This window comes from Alligator mississippiensis, chromosome 2 (genome assembly GCF_030867095.1).
Source record: "Alligator mississippiensis isolate rAllMis1 chromosome 2, rAllMis1, whole genome shotgun sequence".
Taxonomy (NCBI): Eukaryota; Metazoa; Chordata; order Crocodylia; family Alligatoridae; genus Alligator; species Alligator mississippiensis.
The window spans coordinates 215,201,000-215,227,084 of NC_081825.1; the positions used below are offsets into that span (position 1 = coordinate 215,201,000).

General features: G+C 42.1%; 1 protein-coding gene across 1 annotated transcript; it reads left to right on the forward strand.

Annotated features, from left to right (window-relative positions):
- The first annotated feature begins 1,734 nt into the window (after positions 1-1,734).
- Positions 1,735-19,908, forward strand: CCND1 (cyclin D1). Its single transcript, XM_006260076.4, has 5 exons — positions 1,735-2,173; positions 3,538-3,753; positions 4,632-4,791; positions 10,452-10,600; positions 16,536-19,908. Exons 1-5 carry the CDS (start codon positions 1,976-1,978, stop codon positions 16,689-16,691), a joined length of 879 nt encoding a protein of 292 aa, XP_006260138.1. The 5' UTR covers positions 1,735-1,975; the 3' UTR covers positions 16,692-19,908.
- The last annotated feature ends 6,177 nt before the right edge of the window (positions 19,909-26,085 follow it).

Consider the following 26,085-nt stretch of genomic DNA (forward strand, 5'->3'; position numbering starts at 1 on the left):
CCAGAGGTGCGAGGCCCTTAGGGCATTGCACCAGTGCTTGAAACCTGCACATCTGGAAATGTCTTAGAGCTGGGGGAGGGAGGTAGAAACATGTAGAAACCCCTGACTTTGTCTATCTAGGTAGCCCGATTTGAAGAGAATGGAGGGCCTGCTTGTTGCAAGGAAGTGCAAACCTCTGAGACTTCCAGAATAAAAGTAATGTGTTTTATTTTTCTTGAATGCATGGAGTAAAGAACACTAATGCTTCCCCCTTTCATAACTCTTCTGGGCAAGTCTGGTTATGAGGCGCACACGTGGGGAAGACACAGGTAGCCTAGATCCTCCTTGGATCCTCTGAATGTCATCATCATGTAGATAAGATACAAGTAAAGGCAAGCGTCATGCGGAGAGCTCACAAAGAGACACTGTGTACATGTGGGAAGCTGCAGCTTTATGCCCTATGATCTGTACTAGTGCTCACTATACATCTTGAAGGGGAGACCCGGACCTAACACTCCAGCAAGCCACCTACAGCCACCATGCTCATCTATTTCAGCATACTGATGATGCTCTGAGGAGTGCTACGGCAGTTTGGGGTCTGAGGACCTATTATTTATTGTTACGTGCCCACATTAGGAGGTGGGAAACCTTTCCAGCAAAGGAAAGGTACATCTACAGATATATCTACAGTCTCCCCCCAAACAAGTGAAATTCTAGTTCCACTGAAGTCACTGTGAGTTTTGCCATGAGCTTTGCTGTTAAGAGCCCAAAAAACATGGAGTCCAAATGCTTGATCCCTTTTTTCCCCCAAAAAACATATCTAGGTTCAAAGGAAAGAAGATAAACAAGTGTTTCATTCCCCTGCCCCAAAATATATTAAAGATATAGACAGCCTCAATCTGCTGAGGAACTGACAACTTATTGCTGGAGCCACATCAACAAAAATTTAAGCTGTGGAAGGACGGACTCCCCCTCTCCGTGAGCTTGGGATCGGCCCCTGGGTAACTCCCTGGATCCTGGCACCTTCCCTTGGATTCCTCTTCTTTTAGGTGTTAACTGTGTGGGAGGAAATGCTGGCCACCATTTTGCTGCACTGCTGAGATTTTTTTTTCTGGGTGGTGGCGTGTAGCGGGGGCAGGGTGTGGAGCTTTGCTCTGCTGTTTGGTTAGGGTTAAATGGATTTCACCCTGTGTCCCCCAATCCTTTTGGCAGGGTAAAATCTAAAAGCCCCCCACCCCAAGGAAGGAGATCCTACATTCCTTTAACTTTCAAAGATATAATCTAAATCTAAACCAGGAAGGCAAAATGGAGAACAAGTCTGCCTTTGGATTATTAATGCTCCGCCTGTGCATATTCCAGGTTGGGAGTGCTTTTAAATAGGAGTTTCTTTGAAATATGACAAACGATGAAGAATAGCAACAACAACAACACTATGGTGCTGCCTCCCCTCTACCCCCCAATAAAACAATCTGAAGAGGGTCCCCCTGTGTCCATATCCGCGTGTGTCTGTGTGTGGCCTAGTCCCATTCATCATTTAGCTCCCACTGCCCAACTCTCTCCATTTTGAAAATTATGCATGATACACTGAAGAGACAATTTGGGTTTCCCCCACCTCTCCCCTGCCCTTGAAGAAAGCAAGCCCTTGTCTCATTTGCATTTGCATTAAACCCTGCTTCTGTATAAGCTAAGCAAAGGGGAAGGACTCCAAGCCTATGGGATGGCTTTAGGGCTCTGCCCCTTGCTTTTGGCTTCTCTCTCTCTCTCTCATTCTCTCCGCTGCTTTGATCTCTGCTTAACAACAGTCACGTCACAGGGACTAAACTATACAGGAGAGTTTTGTTGGAAGTTGGAAAGTTTTTCAGCCTCCAGAGGGCTGTAGCGGCAGTAGCAGCAAGCAGCATCCAAGGGACTCCTGGAAGGGGAAGAGAGAGAGAGAGAGAGGGACGAGCCTTGAGTCAGTCCTTTAGAAACCTGACTGTGGAAGAAGGAGGCAGACATGGAACATCAGCTGCTGTGCTGCGAGGTGGAAACCATCCGAAGAGCCTACCTAGACGCCAACCTACTGAATGACAGGGTCCTGCTGGCCATGCTGAAGGCGGAGGAGACCTGCACGCCCTCGGGCTTCTACTTCAAGTGCGTGCAAAAGGAGATCTTGCCCTACATGCGGAAAATAGTGGCCACTTGGATGCTGGAGGTGCGTATGTCCGGGGCATCGCTCCTGCCGGAGCCCGGAGGGGATGGACCCCGGGAGACCCCCGAAACCCTACAGCAGCGCCGGACATCCCGCGGCGGGGAGGGAGGGAGAGAGGGAAGGAGAGAGGGAGGCAGCAGCGTGCCCGGCTCCGGATCCAGCCGCACCATCAAGGCAGCGCGGCTCCCCCCCAAGCCTGCTGCATTGAAGGGGTCTTCATGCCCCCCCAGCTTGCAAATCCACCTCCTCCCCGCCTTCCCCCAAATAAAATCAGAATTAAAAAAAAAAAAAGTTTCCATCTCTGGCGTCCTGCCCCCCTCGCCCCCTCTTTAAGGGGGGGGGATTTTTTTTTTTTTAATTTTAAATGAATATCCCCGTACACGTATGCAGGCGCCGGCCGTGCCAGTATTCCGCGCCATCTTTGTTCTTTCCCTCGCTTTTTTTTTTTTTTTTTTTTTGGGGGGGGGGGGGTAATCAATGATACTGCAAAGCGGCCGGGGTCGGGGGCCGGGGTCGGGGGCCGGGCCCTGGCCCTTTGTTGGCGGCGGCGCGGGGCTGCAGGCGCGGTGCCCCCGCGAGGCGCGCTGCGGCCGGGGCGTCCGGCGCGGGGCAGGCGGCCCGCAGCCCCCTGGGGACGGGCGTGCGGGCGGGCGCCGCCGTGGGGCCCGGGCAGCGCGACCCCCGGAGCCCGGGCCACATTGTGGTGGCCGCCCCTCCGCGCTGGGCGCCCGCCGACTATTTTTAATTAATTTCTGAAGGCGGCCCGCGCGGTCCCTGCCGCCGCACGCGGCTGGCTGGCCGGGTGGAGGAGGGGAGCGGGGGGGACCCGGGGTTTTGCTTTCGGGGGACCGCCGTGCCGGCCTCCCCGCCCGGCTTGCCGAGCCGGCTGGGTCAAGCCGCCCCCGAGGGGCATTTTCAGGCCCTTGAGGAGGCTCGGGAGATTTTTTAAATATTTTTAAATATTTTTTGAAAAGATGACGTCTGGGGAAATGCGGCCGGCGGACGCCACCTTTGTGTCTGGAGTGCGGCTTCGCCCCCGGCGGCTGGCAGCGCTGCTGAGGGGATCCCACCCGGCTGGGATCCACCGGGTCCTGTGGATCCCCCACTCCATCGATCCAGGGGAATGACCCCCCCCTTTTTTTTTCTTTTAACCCCACATTTTTACGTAGCCTTCCCCCCATTCACTCAGTTTTGTTCCTCTCATCCTCCCCCTTCCCACATGGGTTTTATTCAGGGCATTTTCACATATCCCCTCCTCTCCCCAATATTCAGCCCTGCAGCCCGAGCGCAAAGGGGGAGGGAAGGGAGTGGGGCTTGACTCCCTATTGATGCCAGGCCTCCTTTCAACGACCTCTCTGGTTTGGCAGGTTTGTGAGGAGCAGAAATGCGAAGAGGAGGTGTTCCCCTTGGCTATGAATTACTTGGACAGGTTTTTGTCCTTCGAGCCCCTCAAGAAGAGCCGGTTGCAGCTGCTGGGAGCGACCTGCATGTTCGTGGCTTCGAAAATGAAGGAAACCATCCCGCTGACGGCAGAGAAGCTGTGCATTTACACCGACAACTCCATCAGGCCCGACGAATTACTGGTAATTTGGGGCTCACCTCCTCGGGAGACCCAAATCCAATCCCGCCCAATGCAGACAGACCACTGGAAGCAAGATCGGGAAAGGGGGGGAGGGACAAAAAAGGCTCCAGAGAAGAAATTGCGGCTGACTTCCTCACATCTGCCCATAGGACCTCTTGACTTTCTCACATCTGCCCATAGGGCCTCTGCATAATTGTGCACCATTCATTCAGGAGAATTAGCCTTCACTTCCCAGTAACTTCATTGTTGCACATGGCAGCAGCAAATGTAGCTTGCAGGGCTACCTCAAAAAAAAAAAAAAAAAAGTAGACCCCCCCAGAGGGAGAGTGGACCTCCTCCCCTCCCCTCTCCAGTAACGTGAGCCATGTGGGGGTCCTCTGCACCCCCTTCCTGTCGCTGGTTAGGACTGAGCCAGCTTAGTTTAATTTGAGCAAATCCCTAATATGTGAAATCCTTGCCTATTACCTCACTGAAAGTACAGTAGTGTAGGCAAAAAAATATGGGTGGCTGGCGCCCTCTTGCGTTTGGACCATATAGTTCACATGCTTCATTTCAGAGCAGCTGGGTGCTGGGGACGTGTGGGGGTGGAGGTGGAACGGACCTAAGCAGTTTCATACCTAAAGGTAGCCACATCTAGGCACCATCCTGCTTGTGAACGCTGCTGACAGCATGGGAGCAGCACTGGTTAGCACAAAGTATTTTCTCTATCAGTCTCCCAAGTAGCCAGTGCATCAAAGAGATGCCAGTGCATTAGGATTCCATAATCAGATAAGCACAATTCAAAGCTAGATACCATTTTAAGCTATTTATACATAGAGTTTCTAACCACATTTTCCTTCTTCTTCACTTCCCTTTCCCCCTTCCTCTTTGTTTTTGTAGCAAATGGAGCTGCTTCTGGTGAATAAGCTGAAATGGAATCTGGCTGCAGTGACCCCTCACGATTTCATTGAACATTTCCTTACTAAAATGCCTCTGACTGAGGACACCAAGCAGATCATCCGTAAACATGCCCAGACTTTTGTGGCTCTGTGTGCTACAGGTATGAGCCCTGCACACTAAAGAAAGGTGTGTTGTTCCCTTAGCCAAGCACACACTTTCCCCCACAACTTCTGAGGCTGCCCCTAGATTTACTGTAAGCCAAGTTCACAGCAGTCCGTGCCAGTAGTTTTAAGCACTGATTGTTGTCCTGTTGTGTGCAGAAGGTGGATTACTTTGTAGAAGGTAAGTTTCTCAGAAGACGCTTCTCTTCTGAGTTTTTAAATGAAGTAAATACATAAAGCTCTGCAAGTAAGGAGGAGAAATAAACTGATTTCTGTAGCTCAGGGATTTGTTGAAGCTCAGCGTGGCTAGATTCTTCATCGGTGTATATCAAGACTGAGGCAGGCCTGTCAAAAGATCCCTGTTCTAGAGGGACGGTCCCTCATTGTGGATTGTAAGACAGTTTCGAAAGTCTTTAGGTGGGAAGATTTGTGTGCATTTAGCTTTATATTGGAGTTCATAATCTCCCTCTTCGAGTTGCCCCTTCCCCCTTGTCTGCCCTTTCCTCCTTGTCTGCGGATGGTGGATTGGAGGAGGGCCATACAGCGTGGAGGCTTTTCTGGCACAGGATTGAGTCTCTGCCGTCTGCACCACGTGTCATGCCGAAGCCATGTGCAGGGGCCGCCTCAGGAGGAGCCAGAGACACTGACTGTTCTCCAGGCCACATTTTCAGAGGCCTGATTTTTGGTTTCAAGGGCACTCTGTGAATTTGTGCTAGTTCCCTAAAGCTCTGTGTATAAAGGTGGTATGGGAGTGTGTGTACATTTAACCAATGGAATCCTAACAAGTGGAGAGGAAAGGAAGATTGGGAGAGTGACACTGTCTTTCTAATCTCCATACACCACCATTCCTAAGTGAGAGGAGGAAGGTGACAAGACAAAGGCATGTTTCAAAGGGTAGATCAGTTTAAAAAGTTAATCACATTTCATGTGACTGCCTTTACTGTGGTAAGAGGCCCAAAGGTGGCAAGAGAATAAGGAAGCAAAAGCAGCCAAAGCAAACGTTCTTTTGAGGGAAGCCTGCGGGGTCATGTAAAGATGAACGTCACGGATCTTGTTTGCCTAAATAAAAATGCCTTGGGAACAAGCTGCATCACTGTATGAAGTAGTAACGTTCAGAGGTAATTCTGCCAAAGGAGTGCTTAATCTAGCATGGCTGTCAGTCGTTTGGTCTCAAGAAAAGGTGTCCTAACTTGGAAGCTGTGGATGGTTATAGTTGGGCCAAATTCATCCTTGATGTAAGGTACTGCACAGAAGCATCAAGAATGAATTTGGTCAGATGGAAAAAGAAAATAATGGCCTCGCATAGTCACTCTCTCAGAAAGGTCTGCTTGGAGGTAGAAGTCAGAATCTCTAAATATCCATAAATATTGGTAGGCCTCAGCTTTGCCTTTCATCCCGGGCCTAACATCAGCATGGCAAGCAGTTTAAAAGTTTGATTGATTAGAAAAAAAACTCAGTGCTCTGCTTCTACAGTTGGAGTTCTAGAACCCTTCTAAGCAGTCTTTTAAAATCTTAAATGGATGTTTTTGGAAAATCAAATGTGTTCTTGAAGACAGAGACTCAAGCGGAACAACATGGCAAAGAATCCTAATGTTCGATTGCCTAGTTTGAAGCCAACTCAGTTGTACCTGCTGTTTCTTTGTAACTATATAGTCTCCCTTTTGACTGGGGATGTTTAACCTAGGTTGTTGTGTTGGCAGTGACAGTGATGAAAACAAGAGTAGTTCAAAGGTTGGAGGACTGCTAAGAGTCCAGTACTTTGATCTACTGTCAGTGTTGTTATGTTTCTTTTAGAAAGCACATCCAGAGCCTTTATTAAACACTGTGCTACACACCACATGGGTAGCTGGAAAAATGCATTGGTGAATGTGAGCCAGGTTCAGAAAATTTTACATAGCTTTTAGAAATAGTCCTGAGGTCACTGAGATTTTGGGTTCTATTCAGCACTTAGCTGAAGTCAGTAGCAATGTTGCCTGAGTAAGGCGTGCTGAATACTGAGCTGATTGGCTTTGCATTTTTATTTATTTTCTAGATAGCAAGGGTTCCTCCCCTGTCCTTCCCTCCACTCCCCCCCCCCCCTGCTTTTTCCCCCCTGATGATTCCTATATTGACTAGCGATGTCCAGGTAGAAATCAGAACAGGATGAATATGTGACTTATGTAGCATGTGAACTTGACTTTGCTGTTGGTGGTGGGTATTGCATTTTTTCCTTACCAAACCTAATCTAGATGCATTGTAAATGTGTTGTGTTTTTTTTCTTTAATGCTTGGTGGGCCTGATCTAAAAGCCCTCTGAAGGCAGCAGGAAATTGACTCTCAGTAGCCTTTGGTCTTCTTGAACACTGCTCATGATGTGTCCTGTGCCCAAAGTTAATGGCAGAGCACTTGAGAAGGCACAGTATAGGAACTACTGGTACTTATTTGAAAGGAAAGAAAAGTGGTGTGCCAAGGTGAAGGCACAGGAAGTATTTAAGATGCATGTGTCTATGTGTTTCTCCAGACAGAAGGGATGACAGTAAAAGGTGATCTTGAGTGGAATTTTTTTTATGCTTGCTCTTGATTTTTCTGCCTTGTAGGAGTGGATTTGTTTAGCTTTGTGTTTTTTTTTCTTAAATATATTTTCACTGAAGGATGCCTTTGTGCTGTGGTAGGTTAGGGAGGGGAAGAAAAAATTACCAGGGGTTGTTTGAAGTTAACACATAATTGAGCTTAATGAATGGTGCTTTGGCATGGCCAAGCAAGGCAGGGATAACTGAAAAGGAAACAGGCCTCTTGGCTCAAGTTAAGACCAATATTAAGGGAAAACTCCAGCTCTATGCAAGCAAAACAATGAATAGGAACAAATATTGGGAGCCTCCAGCATTTTATTATGTCCCCTTGGTTATCTAAACATAGTGGGCTCCTTTTTTACTATTGTTGTTATGATTATTATTACCTTGGCTTTCCTTCTCACTGTTGGAGGGGAAAAAGACCTCCCTTTGATACAACTTTGCCACAATTCTCCTATTCTCTGGCCTTTATAAAATTGGGAGGCTCAAGGTATGTGACCAGTTGGAACCTGTTGCATCTTGCAGCAAGTGATTTATGTTCACAGTTTTGATTTGCCTCAATGAAAAGATTTTCATTCATAGCCCCCAGCTCTCCAGACGGATGGAATTGCTGCTCCATTTAAAAAGGAAAAGGGGTGACTCGCCTTGTTAGGAATTTTTTTAAAGGGCTGTAGCGCCTAGATGCCTGCTTTGTCCTCCCTTCAGGGTGGCTGGCATTCTTCTCTCTCCTCCCCCTCCTCTCTCTCTCTCTCTCTCTCTCTCTCTCTCTCTCTCTTTTTAACAACGCTGAAGTTGTTTATTCTTTTTGGATGAAGTCTCAGATAGGCTACTGGGGATGTGTGCTTCAATTGATGGGGCCCCCTTCCCCATTGTGGCTGTGTCAGGTCTAATTCATCTCACCGAAGCCCCCTTGTTCCTGAGCACTCAATAGCGCAAGATGAGGCGATGGAGGCTGACAATGATGCCACACTCTTCACTTGGGGGCATCCAATTACAGGCGAGAGGGGCCCCCTGATTAATATGCGGAAATTAGTGGCCTCTGCCACAAATAATTCCTTGTTGAGTTGCAACAAAAAGACAGTCCATGCTGCTTGTCTGGAGTGGTTATGGGGACAGACACAAACTGGTCATTTAAACTTCATTATCACTTTTCCACCTTGGAAAGAATGAGGGTGTGACTATGAATTCATGTTCTTTGAATGTTCATGAATTCATGTTCATGAATTCATGTTTATAGCCCTTTAAAAAAAAAAAAAAGCAAATATGAATCCCAAACTTGCTCTTATCTGAATGAACTCATTACCCTTGTACATTTTGGCCATATTTTTGGAGAGGGTTTTTTGTGCAGAAACGAATAAATGCTAGAACTAATTTGCTATGACTGCACGCATCATGCATACAGCTGAATTTTGGTGAACTAAATCTTAAGGTCTATTTAAGCTCATATTTTTCACCTACAGCAGCCTCTTGTTTTTTTCCAAGTCTACCTGAAACAACATACCAGGGACTAATTTGGGTGAATATATTAGGTACTTTCTGTGTAATGTATATATTGGCAATAACCAAATAGATTTTTTTTGGAGGTAGAGGCCTTTATGAAGTGTGCTTGTATATGTGTGGAGGGTGGGGAAGGTGGAGGGTAGGAAAGGTGAATTAGATTTGCTTCAAATAAGGCACAAAGGTTAAATGAGTGTGGACAAAGATTGGCTCTAAGCTGACAATACATCACATCAAAAAACCTCCCACACTTAATCACGTGTTTAATTTTGAAGGTACTTAGAATTCCATAGAATTCTGGGCAAAATGCCCTTTGGAAGGTGGGTATTGTTTGGGACTACAAATGGAGTTTCAGAAATGTAAGCCCCAAATTGCATCTGTAAGTACATGCACGGATACGTGTTTAAAACGTGCAGGGGGAGGACTTTCCAACAGAGCCCGAATACCACAGTTCCACTGGTAAAACTTTCACACACATGTTATTTAAACATAATATTTAATACTGAACCTGCTTGATAGAGTGGCCCATTTCCTTGACTTGATTTAAGGGCTTGTTAGATAGTTTTTTATCAACCTGGAAGAAGTTGTACTTTTGATAAAAGCTGAAGGAATGTATCTCAGGTTCTTGTGTCTGAGGTGGCATTTCCCCTTTCTCCTTTACAAAATCAGACATTTACTAATGCCTCATTTATTTTCCTTCTAATTCTTATCCAGGGTGCATTTTGCCATGAATCAAACACATTCCTGTTTAGCAGAAAGAGCCTTAGCATTAAAATGTGGATTATTCCTTATTTAAAAAAAAAAAAAAGAATAACATGCTAAATGGCAGACATCGGCCCCTCAAGGAATCATGGGAGTGGCTTTGTAGAGAGACCTACAGCAATGCAGTCTGGAAGGGGGCCCAGCCTCTTGTCAGCATGGTGTCACATCAGAATGTAACTGATTGTCCGCCAATTCTTGGGACCCCCGTCACTTAGTTATGCCACATTTACATTAAATCCCGGTTGCCAGGATGGATGGCAGCCACTGACAAGAGACTAGGTTGAGACAAAGCATTTTTAAGATGAAACTTTAATTTAAATATGGATTATCTACTGACAAGGTTAAATGTTTTCTCATTTTCTCTCTCTTTTTGTTCATTAAAGTTATATATTTTTCTTTCTAATGTAATTGTACAGGATTTTGATCTGAAGGGCTTAAGATTCAGAAACTGCTTATATCTCAAGTCATAATTCACCTAGTCTCTGCTTATGCAAACACTCAAGATTGCTAACTGCTTTACTCACATGAGTAGATTCATTAACTTAAATGGCAAGACTCACAGGAGCAAATTGCTTTCATGTCTACAGGATTAGGGCCTGTGTATGTTTTACATATCTCAAAAGAATGAGGGGCTACTTACCCAAGTCAAGTTATTCATAGGCATAAGCATTAGCAGGGTTGGGCCTGTAGTTGCATATATTATTAAGTTCTGTGGGGAGGGACCTTTATGTTACATTTCATTCATCTTTTTAGACCTGCAGCATTTGACTTGCACCCACAGAAGTGATATCGCATATACAAGTAGGCTTATCCTAAAGAAATCAATTCTCTTTTCCTTTTCTCTTTAAACAGATGTTAAGTTTATTTCAAACCCACCCTCCATGATCGCAGCTGGCAGCGTGGTAGCAGCTGTGCAAGGCCTTCACCTGGGAAACACTAACACTTTCCTTTCCTATCAGTGCCTCACACACTTCCTATCACAAGTTATCAAATGTGACCCGGTAAGTGATTCTTTCAGTCTGTCTGGCTCGAGCTTTATATTGAATGCCTTTTTAATATGTGATAGGTGAACCAGTAGTACCTTTTGATAAAAGTTAAGCCTCAAAATGGTTTTTCAAATATATTCTCATTTGTTTTTGTTACTATTACTTATCGCTATATATATTAATAACCAGAAATAACACTGCTGCAGTTCATTGATATGCCACAACCAGTTCTTCAGAAGAGTGTATCAACAAAGCAAAGGAAACTTAATTGATTTAGGACCATTTTAGGGGCTGTATTTGGTTTGTAGGTAATGAAACCAGCAGTCTTATGTAGAACAAAAACCTTTAAAATAAAACAAGGAAATAGTTACTAAGATTGCAATAAATAGACCTCATGGTATCTCTGACCTTATCTTTGACCACTCCTGAGACCCTTTATTGTGTCAAGTGGTGTGAAAAGCTTTTTTTAAAGGGGTTCTAATTATCTAATTTGGTTTATTACGTGCTAGATCTGCACAGTAGCTGGTATTGAATTCCTTTTTGGAACAAATGTTGTCCCACGACTTTCTGACAAGGTAGATGGTCCTCACAGGACTCTCATTTTGCCCTGCAGCTTCCAGGAGATGCACATCAGTAACTAGTGAGCAATAAACCTTTCATGAGTGAATGGGCCAGGAAGGGAGCCTACAAGGAAGACCTAAAGTCAATGATCCATGTTATAATGGTGTGTGAAGTTGGGGCAGAGTTTAGCTTTGTTTTGTAACAATGTGGAAGACCAATAAATAGATGCTTTAAAAAGGTTCCTGTGAGGTCTCCAAGCACTGAACAATGAGTCAAAGACAACCCTGTGGTTAACAGGAGAATCTATGAGATGCTGCTGAACCTTTTATTTTACATGGTCATAAGCTAAAATATATACACACCAAGCAAGTTGAGACAAATTTAACGTAATTGGCTTTTGTCTGAAAAATTTTAATGAGTCCTGGTAAGATGCTTATCCGTGACTGAATCATAAAAAATAGATCACAAAGAAGGATTTTTTGGTGATATATTTATGCAAAACAAATAATAGATACTTCACTATTGCTTATTATTTTGCACATCCTAATTATTTCAAAATACAATGATTTTTGCCTTTGCTATTACCACAGCAGAATTTAGTAGTACCAATTTCAGCGCTTAATTGTTAAACAAAATAGGATGCTGTGAGTACCTGTAATACTTCAATGAGTATGTGAACAATTCAGGTACCTCAGTGTACTCATGGCATCTATCCAATGCAAGAAATTTGAATTAGGTTCTTCAGAACAAGTAAGAGACTGACTATACTGCTAGAGAATATCTGGTTAAAAAGAAAATATTATGTAAAAATTTCTATTACGTTACATTAAATTATAGTCTATCACAGAACTGTGTAATTTGTCCATAAATGATTTGACTTGGTTCATGACACAACACTGTTACACGACAGTATTTTAGCCAGAAGTAAAATCATCTTGGGCATTAAGTTTTTTTACGTCTGTCGGCCCACAGTCTAGATAAACTGAATTTAAAAGTAGGATCTTTAAGAAGTGAGTTAAAACCTTTTTTCACTAATGATTATGCCTTAGAGTAGCAAGAACTAGAAATTGAGGGTTTCAAACAGTTTTTGTTACATAAAATAAGGAATAAAGAAACATCAAGTGGTATATAAATATTTTTTAGATTCCCCCAAAAGGAAAGGTGTTCTAAATTTCTGCTTCTGGAATAAAAGTGCAGTATTTTCCATTATAGTAATTCTGTGCATAAAACAATTACTTGGTTTTCAATATCAATTAATCCCTTAACATAGAGTATTTCCTGTAGAACAAATTAATTTAATTGAAGTGTCAAACACAAATCATGACTTTGAAAAATTAATTAATATCTCTGCTTTGGTTTGTTGGTCCACTAGTAATGGATACACATTGCAATCGTTTACTGTGCTTTATATTGGATTATTTTGGTACAGTAATAAGATACATTAAAAAATATATTTAACAATTTTATTGATTGTTTGTTAGATGGAGCAGCTGGTTTGTTGCACTTTAGTTTTTATAGTGATACTTTTTACTTTAGTTTCAAGAAAGCTGAGTCCAAAGTAAAATGAATATCACCTGATTGAAATTCCTTTATGGTTCATGTTTACATTGGTAAGAGTCCAATTTCCCGTATTGCCTTTGATCAGTGGTAATTAGAACCTAGACAATCACAATTAGAACTCTTGGGCTGTCTTCCATCATTCTATTCTTGACCCCATCATCCAAACAGATTGAATTTTGCCTGACATTCATTTCCAGGCCAGAAATTTGCTAAACTAGATTAGGTTGGGTTTCTATGCTGTCTGTTAATGCACTGGAATTTGCTTCTACCGCCTGCTCACACCAGAGGCACCTTCAAATGTTGCCTGTGATCCACAATGAGCCGGGTAATAACAAAAGCTTCCCAAGTAGTTTCTTTGTTGTTGTTGTTTGTTTCCCTTTGTGTCTGACCTATAAGTCTTATGCTGGACTGAATTTCAATCTGATTGTGTCTACTGTATATGTTAAATAAAGGTATTTGACCACATCAGTAAGCTAGCAACTCTTTTTTTCACTGAGAAGCTTAATTTATCCAAGAAGGGCTTATGACCTTGAACAGACTGTGGGCATGGAAAATTTGGGTAGTGAAGCAGAAAAGTTGTTGGGAGAAATTATCAGGGTTTTGTATTTGCTTTCAGTATTGAGAAACCATGAGTAGAGTGAACAACAAAACTTCAGCATATAACCAGTTTCCAGTAATATTACTATTGTGATGAGATTGTACAAAGCAAGTTTGCATTTTTGATCTAATTGTTTTTTTCAGAATACCTATTCTTCTAATATCTATCTAACTGAACAATAATTTGAACTAAAGCACACAAAATAACCTTTCAAAAATAATTTTCTTCACTAGATTGCATCATAAAAGACAACCTGTTTTACAGTAAACTAAAGATTGTACTTTTTATTGATCAGTTTGTGATTACAGCTGAATCCACCCCTACAGTCTCACAGTAAAGATTGTTTTCTGTGATCAGAAATTTACCTTTAAAGTAAATCATTCAGGTCTGAGCTCCAGAGTGAAAACAATGCATTTACATATACCCTTCTGACCTGTTTACAAAGTAGATTCATTACTGCTTTAATCTATGAGTAAAATTAGTTCACATTTTAGTTTTCATAGTTCAAACATGCTACAAGCGAATAAAAGTACTTTCAGAAAGAAGCACCAGTGTTTGAAATGTCCTAAAATGAGGATGAATTGGCTTTTGGTATAAAACACTGACTGGGCTTGTATGATTGAGTCTCCTCAATTTGTGTGAACTGATGGAAAGAGAAAATATACCATATTTCTTTTTTATTTCTGTATGCCTATTTCTATATGGGTTGTGAGGTGTGTACTCTCAGGAGTTAAAATGGGGGACCTGTGGCTTCTGAACCCAGAAATGCTCTATATTCTCTTGGGGAGTCTTCTTAGAGATCCTACTGGTAAGGCTTGAGGTATGTAGGAGCCAAAGGCATGATGACTTTAGGATATAAGGCATTTCTTCTTGTCATTTAAAATGCTGTGCGTCTCTGTCAAGAGGAAATATTACACTAGGGTTTAAACCAGAAAAGGTCATAGGTTACTGTTTTCAGTGAGCTGTAACTGATGGTCTGATCTGCTTAGAGGTAGGATTAACCTCCCTCTCTCTCAGAAAGGACTTGCAGAGAATTGTTTTCTTGGGTTTCTAATCTTATTTTACCCCAAATGCCATGTGCCCTTATTGGTGGCAGAGGAGGTTCTTGTGGTAGTGGAATCAGTGAAAAGCTGGTAGATCACACAAGAAGCCTCTGAATGAAGGCAGAATTGAAACTGGGAAATAAAGAAAACAGCAGGCAGGTCACCCTCTCAGGAAAACAACATTCATTCTCAGTCATGCACATCCTAACACTTTTGACGGCAATTTATCATGGAAGACTGGGTTCACCGCAAGGGCTAACGCATGTCATAGGTTAAATCAGAAAAGGCAATACTGAAAGGAAACTTCAAAGTCCATAATACACAGAGTTAAATATGTTCAAAAAAGCTTACGATGTTTGTTATAAGGATATGAGTAAACAATGTGCCAGAAGAATTTTGCCCAAATTGTTTGGGATTGTTTTGCCTATTTAAGGGACCAGTTCTATGCCCTTGCAGTGGGTGCATGGTACTGAAGAATGTGTAACCTGCTTTTGCAGGAAGCTGGACTGGATGATCTAACAGGTCTTTTCCATCTTTAATGTCCATGATTCTATTAATAAGGAGATTTGGATGCCTGATATGCCTGTTCCTACTTGTATACTTGCATGCCCTAGGGGCTTTTTTTTTTACCCATGTAAAGCTTGATCCTGCAAGATACTTTGTGCTCTTTAATTTCTATTTTTGTTAAGGCGGGAGGAGGGAGCTGAGGGGACTGAGTTACCTTCCTGGTTGCCCAAGGCACTTGGTATTTAACAGGAACAAGCTGATATTCAATTGTGAGAAAGGCAAAAAAGAAAATGGAGAATTGTCTCACTTCTGCTTAGCATGTGTGTAGATGAGTACAATCAGCAGAACTTTCTGTTTCATTGTCACAAAGATACTTACTGGGCATGTCTACACAAGATGCTTGGTGTAGGGTTGCCTAATTAGCTCCGCAGTAAATGTCTCGGCACTTACATGTTAGACCACAGGAAACTAATAAACTCCACAGCAGGTTAGTACTTGTAACTACAAGTACTGTCCTGCTGCACAGTTGTTTCATGCACAGTAGCATGCATGTACATGCTGACCCAGCTGGCTGGAGTATGAGGGTGCTAAAGTGCAGGGCTGCCTGCCAGCTAGCTCCACCTTGGAGCCAGCCCCTCTGCAGCATGTTGAGCTGGGTTGGAGCAGTCACAGGCTGTCAGGCTGACCTGTGGGTCCCCTGCCAGTCAGGGCTGCTCCAACCTGACTCATGCTGTGGTCCCGAGTGCACGTGTAAACACAGTGCCCAGGAGCAATGAACTCCGGCATGATCTGTGTTGGAGTTTATTGCTTCATATTAATATACCCATATAAATGTGCCCACTGGGGGCTTAATAACACCCATTTTTGGCTTGTGAGGTGCTACAGTTTTTTGTCTAAACGTTTTCCGAGATAATTTAGTATCAGTAAAACTCAGCCTAGGAAAACATTTTATCAGTTCCAATGGGCTGTGGTGCCAAAGTGTTTCTTTAGTGCAGGTGCACATTTTATAACACCATAGACTTGGTACCTAATTTGTGTCCCCAGTTTACACTTGTGTAGTGCCAGTGAGTTTAAAATAGTTACTCTTGATTCATTCTGCTGTAAGAAAGAACAGAATGAGACAGCATTGTTCTTCCCAAAATGTAATGTGGGAAAATGTTATTAATGAAAAACACCATGCCTTCAAGATATGCCTTCGAGAGACTTTTTTTTAGATTCAGAGGCAAAAGAAAAGCATCAAGCTTCAATGCATGATCCTACCAAAGAACCTCTAGCTGGAGGGACCTTTGTTCTAGGTGATGCTGTAATCTAGTGCTCATTACCCATTCAGTTAGTGGCTTCTGTGCAAAGACTAAGTACTTGGCAGGTTGGGGTTGGTTTGGGAGATAGTTTCTTGAGATGATTTTTGAGATGATCCCTCTGAGAGCTGTTCTACAACTGCACAGTACTTGGTTTAGGACACCAAATATCAAGTGGCAAAAATATATGGTCAGTTTCTGAGGTGGCCTGGATTCAAGCCAGCAAATTTGTAAATGTGAGGGTCTCTAGTCCATTTTTCATGTCACTTTGCAAGTCAAGTTATTACATTTTTCTTTGCCTTCTACAGAGATGGCATTTGAATTATAATTTTATATGTTTTCTAAAGGATTGTGGGTTTTTTCTTCCTTTTAATCTTCTCTAGGACTGTTTACGAGCCTGCCAAGAACAGATTGAATCCCTCCTCGAATCCAGTCTACGCCAGGCACAGCAACACAACATATCTTCAGAAACAAAGACTGTTGAGGATGAGGCAGATCTTTCCTGCACGCCAACTGATGTGCGAGATGTGAACATTTAAGAGGACTTCTTCTAATGGGTTTGCTTGGCCATGGAAGCAAACAAAGAAAGGGCATCTGAGAAGGAATCAGCATCAGGATCTCCCCCCCAGAAACCCTTTTCTCCAGGACATTTTTATACCAGAAGGGAAAGCTTCACTCTTCTTATTTTTTCCTTGCTCTTTCTCCCTTCCATCTGTGACTTAAAAACAAACAAACAAAATACCCCAAAAACTGTCTTAAAAAAAGAAAAATAGTATTTGCATGACCCCAAGGGGTTTGTGCTACAAAAATAGAGGATTTTATACAATAATAATCGACTAGTTTTTATATTAAAGTGTTCTTGTCTGTATGTTGTAAAAATAGGCATTAACACACAAAATGTCTCCAGGGGAGGTATTAGATTTGATTTCTTACATACAAAACAAACAAAACAAACAAACCATTTTTAAAGTAGAAGAGGGTTATTTTTTAGATAGAAAATGACATATTCTTTTGTTTTTTCCTTTAAAAACATAGCTTTAACGCAGTTCTAGGCTTTTCTGTATCTTGCTTGCTTATGCATTTAGTCACTTTATAATTCATCTGTAAATGTTTATTTTATTTTCTTAGGTTTTTATCCTCTTCACCTTATAAATGGTTAACGTAACCCATAAGTTAGTGTATGTTAGTATACAGCATTATTATATGTTAATCTTTTGTGCCTGTGGATTGCCTGTGCATAAGGCTTTTGTAGGGTTCCAGCTTAGCATTGTTGGGGAAGGCCCAATGTACTACTCATACGATACTCTATTATAAAGAGGAACCGAAATAGTGACATAATATATTATATTTTTGTAATCTTCATATTTTTGTAGTTACCTGTGTATAAAATGCTGGTCTGACCCAACAGATCTTCAGCCTAATTATGGTCAGGTTCAATCCACAGCCTAGTCTTTTTTTTTTTTTTTAATATTCTAAAACCATTCCATTCAAAGCACTTTCAGTCCATTAGATATAGGAAATACGTTCTTTTATTGTGTGGGAATTTTTTTTTAAATGGAATGGTTTGGAAATATATAAGTGCTTGTGCGCAAACCTGAAATTGCAAAGCAAGTGCATTTAACTATGGTGTTAGAGGAAAGGTGATTTTTTTTTCCGAAGGTTGGGTTCCAGTGAAAGAAATTGCATTCACAAATTGCCAGGATATTTTCCTATCCTTTTCTATAGAAAAGTTGAAGTTTATGAATCCTTTGGTGCCAACTCATGTTTGTAAATTAGGGGCCTTAAAGGTTCACATATAGAACACATAGTTTAAGGATTGTTTCTAGATGTTTTGCAACTGAAGGTTTTCAAACACTAAAATATATAATTTATAGTTAGGGCTAAAAAGAATATTTATTGCAGAGGATGTTCATAAGGCCAGTATGATTTGTAAAATAATGCAATCGCCCCTTGATGTTTAAAAAAAATATCCTTCTACCCTTGATGTTGCAGTTTTAACACAGCTTACTGAGAAAATTAAATAGACACTCTAAAAAACAGTATATTCGGCCCCTTCTTATACACTTCCAAAAAGCAGTCTAACCATGAGAAACGCCATAGTTAAAAAAAACAATAGAATTGGTGTACTTGAAAGAAAATCTTATTCCAATATATCCCCCTATTTTGTTTTTTGTTTTATTTTAGCTACAAATAGAAAATTTGCACATCTTGGCTATGTATCTTTTTATTATTATTTTAGAAAGTAGCTGAAGGGACGTGGACATAGCTGTTGAAGTTGATGCTCGAGGAGAATGTGGTGGTGAAATGTATGTGAGAAAACTGCCGCTAAGGTGTTGATTGTAAAAAAAAAAAAATTAAAAAAGAAAAAAAGGAGAAAAAAAAAACAAAAAAAGAAAAGGAGTGGATACTCCATTTTATTGAGCTGCTATGGATAAATTCCCAGCATGGTTTGAAAAAAAAATTAACATTGCTTTTCTGTATCTTTGTCATTGTGTTTTGCTGCTATTTTGTGGATCAGTTTTTTTTTTTGTTATACAATGTCATATACTGCCATGTTATAGGTTTTAATTTTCTCATAGAAAATTATATTATTGACATCATTTTTTTTGTAGATTTTTTATGTGATCAATTTTTACTTAATGTGATTACTGCTCTATTCCAAAAAGGTTCCTGTTTCACAATACCTCATACTTCAGTTAACCATGTTTAGACCAGGTTTTAATGTTTGTACACAGTGCCTCATAGTTCTACTGCAAACTGAAATGCATCGCACGCTATTCTGAATGGGTCTCGCGATTTGCAACTAGGTTGCATTAATTTAAAAACAGCAGACATTTCAGAAGATCAAGTAATGTCTTTTTTTGTTGTTACGCGTTTTATAAAGCTGGATTCTTTGTCTGATCTGGGGTTTATTATCATAGTAGTTTTAAGCTGTGTTATTAGCCACATTGATATATGAAAGGTGCATTATAATATAACTTTTGTATGCCATTTGATGATGTTGTTTTCCCACCTGTTGGGACTCATCATTTGGTATGATAGGTTATCTTCTGGAACTCTAAGTATTTTGTGTGTTTAATCTGTTATGATATACTAGTTTTTTGTTTTGTTTTTGTTAATTATAGCATAATGCTAATTTAAAAAGAAAAGCCTGTAAATCTCATAAATAAGCCAGCTAACAGAGTTGTATGCTGAAGAATAATCTAGCTGTTGCCTGTATGCTGCTAAACCAAAACAGAATTAGAACTCTTTTTGAGGGCAAATGCAGTTAAGATCCTTCGTAGTGTATAAATACAGCATTGCAATGCTACTAGCAGTCGCAGGACCCAGGAAGACTGGATACATTCTGTCCAAATTTCAGGAACATTTCTTACTGCTTACCTCATAAACACTTCTGTTTGTGGCATCTCTGTGTCTCTGAACCAAACATGATATTGACTTAGTGGTTGTTGGTTAAATTATGTGTTACACTGAGTGGCAGTGTGTACTGCAAATTTCTTTAAATAATGCATAAACTAAGAGGCCAAATCCTGAAGCGGGTTCATGTGCCAACAGAGATGCTTTATTTGTCACATTATTATAACAATCTATAGTAAGCAAGCAATTCATATTTGTACATTGTTTATATTGTACTTATTGGCATCACTGGTCTGAAATGCACATTTTCACCAACAGACCTGTAACAGACAAGTTTCCAGCAAAAAAAATACAAAAAAACAAACCCTAAAGTCTAGAAATAAAATGTGTAAAATCCAATTTCTGTTTGCTGTGTTTTTATTAGCTTCAAGAATGCAGATTTACAGTTCCTAATGCAATCAGGAAGCCACATGGCATTTTCTTCTTTGACTCTCTATATGTTAAAATTTGTCAGGTTGAAATAATTTATATATCATTATTTTAGAAAGGTACATGAAGTCCCAATTTCACATGGGTGTCTGTACTAAACATTATATTGTTTCTGCAGGTTTTGTTTTATACTTCTGTCTTAATGAATCAGCTGGTGGCTAAAAGTTAAAATTATGAGTAAAATAAATTAGATTATTGATACTACAAAATCATTAATTCTAGTATTTAAATTTACCAGAATAAAGCTATGTATCCTGTATTCCCCTTTAGGTAACACATGTATTTCAAAGGCAATAATTTGAAACATTACTCCTCCAAATATCCCTTGGATATGACTTGTCTCAAATAATGTGGTAAGGGAAACAGATAGATGACAGAATTTTGTTTAAGAGCATAGTAAAGGGCAACATGAAAGAAGGTTTAAAAATTCAACAATGGAAGATGCATGCTGGTTCTTTTACCAGTTTATATTTAGTAAAATTACTAATCTAAAAATGAGGTTGAATTATAAAATACATTTCAATCGTTCTAAAACAATTTTTTCACCCCGAATTTCTGTCATTGAAATTGAGGAAAATACCTCTTTAAGTAGCACAAAAATCAACAATACACCTTGATGCTAATCAGACTTTCTGAGAAACACTTTAGTTTTTGAGATGATCAAGTATTTGATTTACCCACCAGATACAACTGACGACCTAATGCAAGCAAAGCATCTATGCAGAATTTGTCTCCTTCCCCTCAAGAAAATGTCTGGAATCTGCCTCCTGAATTAACAGCCTTGTAGATGGATAATGCCTACTGATTAAACTTCATGGCAATAACTACGTAAAAAAATCTAATTTGTAAGAAAATAATCTCTGATCGATTATGATATAATAAGTTTTTCTTTTACAACTAGTAATGTACCAGTGTCCATTCACATCTCAAAAATCATTACTACAGCTTTCACTACTTCGGCACATTTGCAGTCAGTCGAGAGAGATGAGACTGATGAAATGGGCTGTTGCCAGGAACCTTTGATTCCTACTAAACCGAAAGTTTAAACCAGCTGTCCAGCAGTGTCAGCAGCAGTTCTAGTCAGACAGTGCTGAAGGACTCACTTGATATCGTGGCTCATATCTACCTGATCCCTTCTAAACACTTCATTACATGGGTGTTATGACCCTTTCTTTTTTGTAATAATCGTGAAGTTCCACTAAGCAAGATATCCTTCATCCTGCAATTCTACTGTTGGTTAGCTGCTCCTGGTAATGAAGCTCCTATTTCACATCCCTTCAGACTGTTTTAACTCATTTCAATGTTATATTCATTTTTTGCTTCAATCTTAAAACTGAATAATACAGCCCTATGCCCCTAGCTTATTAGTAAAGCTTCTAGTTTATTATGAACTGGAGAAGAATATGTTGTTTTATATGTGATGATGCACTTCACCATCACACCCCCACCCTTTCACAATTCTAGATCTACCTGTAGCTGTCTCCTATGAAAGTTCATGTCTCTGAACCAGTTAGTACCTAAGGTGCCACCCCACCCTGCCTTCTACCTGATTTCAGACTAGCACAGCTAATTCTCTCTAATGAAGTCAAACAGAGCCTTGGTATGGCCTGCAAATTTTATGGGCTGGGGCACATGACTTATGAATAGGGACCCTGGTTTTCTCTGATAAAAAAAAATCCCCAATTTTCAGATTAAAAAAGGTAACCCAAACTTCACACTTTCGCATGATCAAAATGAAATGTCACTAATATATATATCTTTATACAGTGGTGTTTCATTTTAAATCACAGAAAAATGTGGATTTGGGGTGACTTTTTAATTAAAAAATTGGGGATTTTTTTTAACAGAGAAAATCAGGATCCCTGCTTATGAGGAGCAGCTGTGGGAACTGGGTTTATTTAGTCTGCAGAAGAAAAGACTGAGGGTTTTGATAGGAGCCTTTAATTCCCTGAAGGGTGGTTCCAAAGAGGATGGAGCTAGAGTGTTCTCAGTGGTGGCAGATGACAGAACAAGGAGCATTGTCTCCAGTTACAGCAAAGGAAGTTTAGGTTGAATATTAGGAAAAAACTTTGTCACTTGGAAGGTGACAAAGCACTGAAATGGGTTACCTAGAGAGGTGGTGGAATCTCCATCCTCGGAGGTTTTTAAGGCCTGGCTCGACAAAGCCCTGGCTGGAATTATCTAGTTGGGGATGGTCCTGCTTTGAGCAGGGGGTTGGACTAGATGGCCTCTTGAAGTCCCTTCTAACCCTAATTTTCTATAATTCTACAATTCTGTGACTTTGTGTAATGTACACAGTGTGAATGGAAGGAGAGACACATTTTGAGTAGTTTCAAATAGACTAATTTTGTCTAGTTTAGACTAGAGGTAGTTGGATTTTTTTCATCAAAACTCCTGCTCATCACCTTTTCTCTTAACTGAAATGAAGCGTTTTCATGGTTGACAGTCCAGATGTCGCAAGTTCGAGGCCATAACAGTAGTGCTCACAGCCTGGCACTGTCAGATTCCAATGAATCTGCAGATTCTCTTAAATATGTTGTCACAAGGACATGAAAAAGAAAAGGATCCCTCCCAGGGGAAGAGGCCATGCACTTGCTGGCACTGCCCAGTGGGCAAGGGGTTTATTTATCACTGGCACTGTACAGAGAGTGGTGGAAGTTGCATACTAAGTTTAGACACTTAAATATATCACCTAGTGACTGCAAGGGTTAAATGTGTTCAATAGGGTTAGATGTGTGCAAAATTGTCTAGCCACCTTTCATGGCACCTCTGAATTTTGCATATGCCCACTCTATTGAACAGAACTTAGTGTTAAACAGCAAGTATCCAATATAAACTTTTTTAAAACTACAAGGCTGGATAACTTGTATTCATGAGTGTTAAAATAATCAGCCAAGAGACAAGCTGAAAATTTAATATTGTTTTTTAATAAATCTTGGAATATCAGGAGAATTTCAGAGGACTAAAAAAAGTGCTAATGTCATGGTTATATTTAAACAGTGTAAATAGGATGAGCTTGGTAACAGTAGGGTGGCCATTCTGATATCAATCCTTAACAAAATCATGAAAAACCAGTATGGGACGCAATCGTTAAAGATTTAGAGGACGCCAGTAAGTATGCCAGGTTTTATATGCTCCAATCTCAGCCTGGCCTTAAAATCTCTGTAGCCATACTCAGATTATAGTGACAATGTCTAATTTCTCAAAAGATTCTTGCATTGTAACAAAATCAGTATTAGGCCATGCCTACACTGAACAATGCTATGTCATGTAGAGATATACAAACTAGCTCTGAATGTACTACCTCAGATACCAGAAGCAGTGTGACTATGTTAACATGACACTCAAGCGTGGCTAATTAGCCTTCCTGAGAAATAGCCTGAACAGAGTTCCATGCAAATTTAGCTGTGATGCATTGAGTACCTGAGCTAGCACACTCAGAGTTAGTCTGGACATCTCTATTACAGAGTGGGTGCACCTACATGTGCTATTACTATACATGAATACATTTTAGAGCTTATTGCTCTGCAGTTAATTGTTCCCAGGTACACCATTTAAACACATGCCTGGGAGCAATTAACTCCAGAGCAATAAGCTCCAGAGTTTATGTACATGTAACCCAGGTACACCCAAGGGTGTGCCCTATTCTCAATTGGATGGGATGGGTAGGCAAGAGGGGGTGCTGTGAGAGGGATTCCAGAATTTCGAGCGGATCCCTCTTTCCTCTATAGAGTTAGCCCAAGCCCAAAGTTCTTAACTATATACAATTTGAGTTATAATATACATAAACATAAAACTAAATATGATATACATATATTTACACAGTGAACATTAACCAATAACCAAATTCCCTCTTTCTTTAATGCAGAAAGATAGGCATCAAATAGACCCCTACCCAGGTAGGGGACCTAGCATTCCAAGAAACCAACAGGGTGCTTTTCAAATATTACTCTGTCCTATGATAACTCTATTTACCCATCTCAATAAAACAATTTCAGCAGCATCAACACAATACAACATCACAATACAACATTTAAATTACAAAATATAAGGTGCAAACATGAACAACCTTAATAACATCTATTCCTTAATATAGTCCCTGACTCATGGCAAGAGATAGTCCTCTTTCCAATAGGGTCCCTTGAGGGAGGCTGTCCAGGAAGCACCAGGGGCCCTCCCCTTAGGGCCTTGACTAGATTTCATAGACATTAGGGCTGGAAGGGACCTCGGATGATCATTGAGTCCAGCCCCCTGCCCAAGGGGCAGGAAGTCAGCTGGGGTCATAGGATCCCAGCAAGATAAGCATCCAGTTTGCTCTTGAAGGTGTTCAATGTAGGTGCTTGAACCACCTCCGGTGGCAGGCTGTTCCAGACCTTGGGGGCTTGGACAGTAAAGAAATTCTTCCTTATGTCCAGCCTGAAACGGTCTTGTAGTAGTTTATGACCATTCGACCTAGTCGTCATCCCTTGGGGCGCTCTGGTGAACAAACGTTCCCCCAGATACTGGTGGTCACCCCTGATAAACTTATAGGTGGCCATCAGATCACCCCTGAGCCTGTGCTTTTCCAGGCTAAAGAGCCCCATGGCTCTCAGCCTGTCATTGTAGGGTCTGCTTCCCTGACCTCTGATCATGTGCGTGGCTCTTCTCTGGACTCTCTCAAGCTTCACATCCTTTTTGAATTGTGGAGCCCAAAACTGGACGCAGTACTCCAGCTGCGGCCTTACTAAGGCCGAGTACAATGGGAGAATGACGTCCTGGGATTTGCTTGAGAAGCATCTATGGATGCAAGCCAGCGTTTTGGTCACTTTACTAGCCGCAGCATCGCACTGCAGGCTCACGTTCATCTTGTGGTCAATTATGACCCCCAAGTCTCTTTCTTCCATAGTGCTAGCCAACATAGTACTGCCAAGCCTATAAGGATGCTGCGGGTTTTTCTTCCCAAGGTGGAGAACCTTGCATTTAACAGCGTTGAACACCATCAGGTTCTCGTCCGCCCACTTGCTGAGCCTGTCCAGGTCAGCCTGGATCACCCGCCTCTCTTCTGGTGTGGATGCTTTGCCCCAAAGTTTGGTGTCATCAGCGAACTTGGCCAGTCTGCTTCTGACTCCAGTGTCCACATCATTAGGGAGCTAGGCAGGGAGCTGCTTACCCAGTCCCTTTTCTGGGTTTGCCCGCCCCAAACGTGTTTCCCCTGTGGGACCCAAGGGCCCAATGACTCACGCTTCCTCAGGTGGCAGTGGTTAGGGTGCAGCTCGATGGGGTCTGCTGTGCTGGAGCACCTCTCCAGGCCACTGGGCTCCACCCCACCCTCTGAACTGCTCCCAGCTCCGAGGGCTTAGTTCCTCTCAGCTGCTGCACTGCTGCTTCTGGCTTCTGGGTGCCGGGCCTCTTGCTGCAGCACTACTATTTCCCTGTGCCCTGGCTTTGGCACTGAGGGCTCTTTTAGCACAGGCCAGGGCCTTCAGGCTCCGACTGTCCATCCCCATGCCAGGTGGTTAGCCCAAGCAGCCTCCGCTGCTCCCTGGCTCCCAAGGCTCGGGGCCATGCACTGCCCTGTGCACCGTGGGACCTGGCTGCTTGCTGGGAGATGGGGTCTGAACCGCCTCACTGTGGTCCCCAAGGCCCTTGCCTCATGTGCTGCCCCATGCACCGCGTGGCCCGCTGGCCCTGCCAGGGTTGCAGGGTCAAGCTGCCGCTTGCAGCTCCCAAAGCCTGGGCTCTGTGCACCAAACCGCATACCGTGGTAGGCCCAAGCCAGGGCCAGGTCTCCTCGCACCATTCCTGCGCACCGTCAACAGCCTGAGAGGTCTCGCACCGCTCCCAAGGCTGCTCCTCCAGTGGCAGCTTCAGGAGCCTTGGGCCTATTGCCCGCTGGGGGAGAGCTCCACAACTTTTCTTGGCTCTGCTCATCTTGAGTCCCTCGCTGCATCTGCCCAGCGTGCCAAGCAGGCTGGGCTTTTATTTACACCAGAGGCCCCGCCCCTGAAGTCTGCTGGACCTGCAAAGTGCAGTCTTCAATCTGGTCCAGGGGCTCCTCGCACCGCCCCACTCCAAGCAGGGGTGGGGCAAGCCCCTCCCAGCTGTTAC

What these genes read in the sequence shown, in the direction of transcription:
- CCND1 (XM_006260076.4), top strand. Translation starts at nt 1,976, where the DNA reads ATGGAACATCAGCTGCTGTGCTGCGAGGTGGAAACCATCCGAAGAGCC. An exon ending in TGGCCACTTGGATGCTGGAG is followed by an intron (nt 2,174 to 3,537) that starts GTGCGTATGTCC and finishes CTGGTTTGGCAG; the next exon opens with GTTTGTGAGGAGCAGAAATG. An exon ending in TCAGGCCCGACGAATTACTG is followed by an intron (nt 3,754 to 4,631) that starts GTAATTTGGGGC and finishes TTGTTTTTGTAG; the next exon opens with CAAATGGAGCTGCTTCTGGT.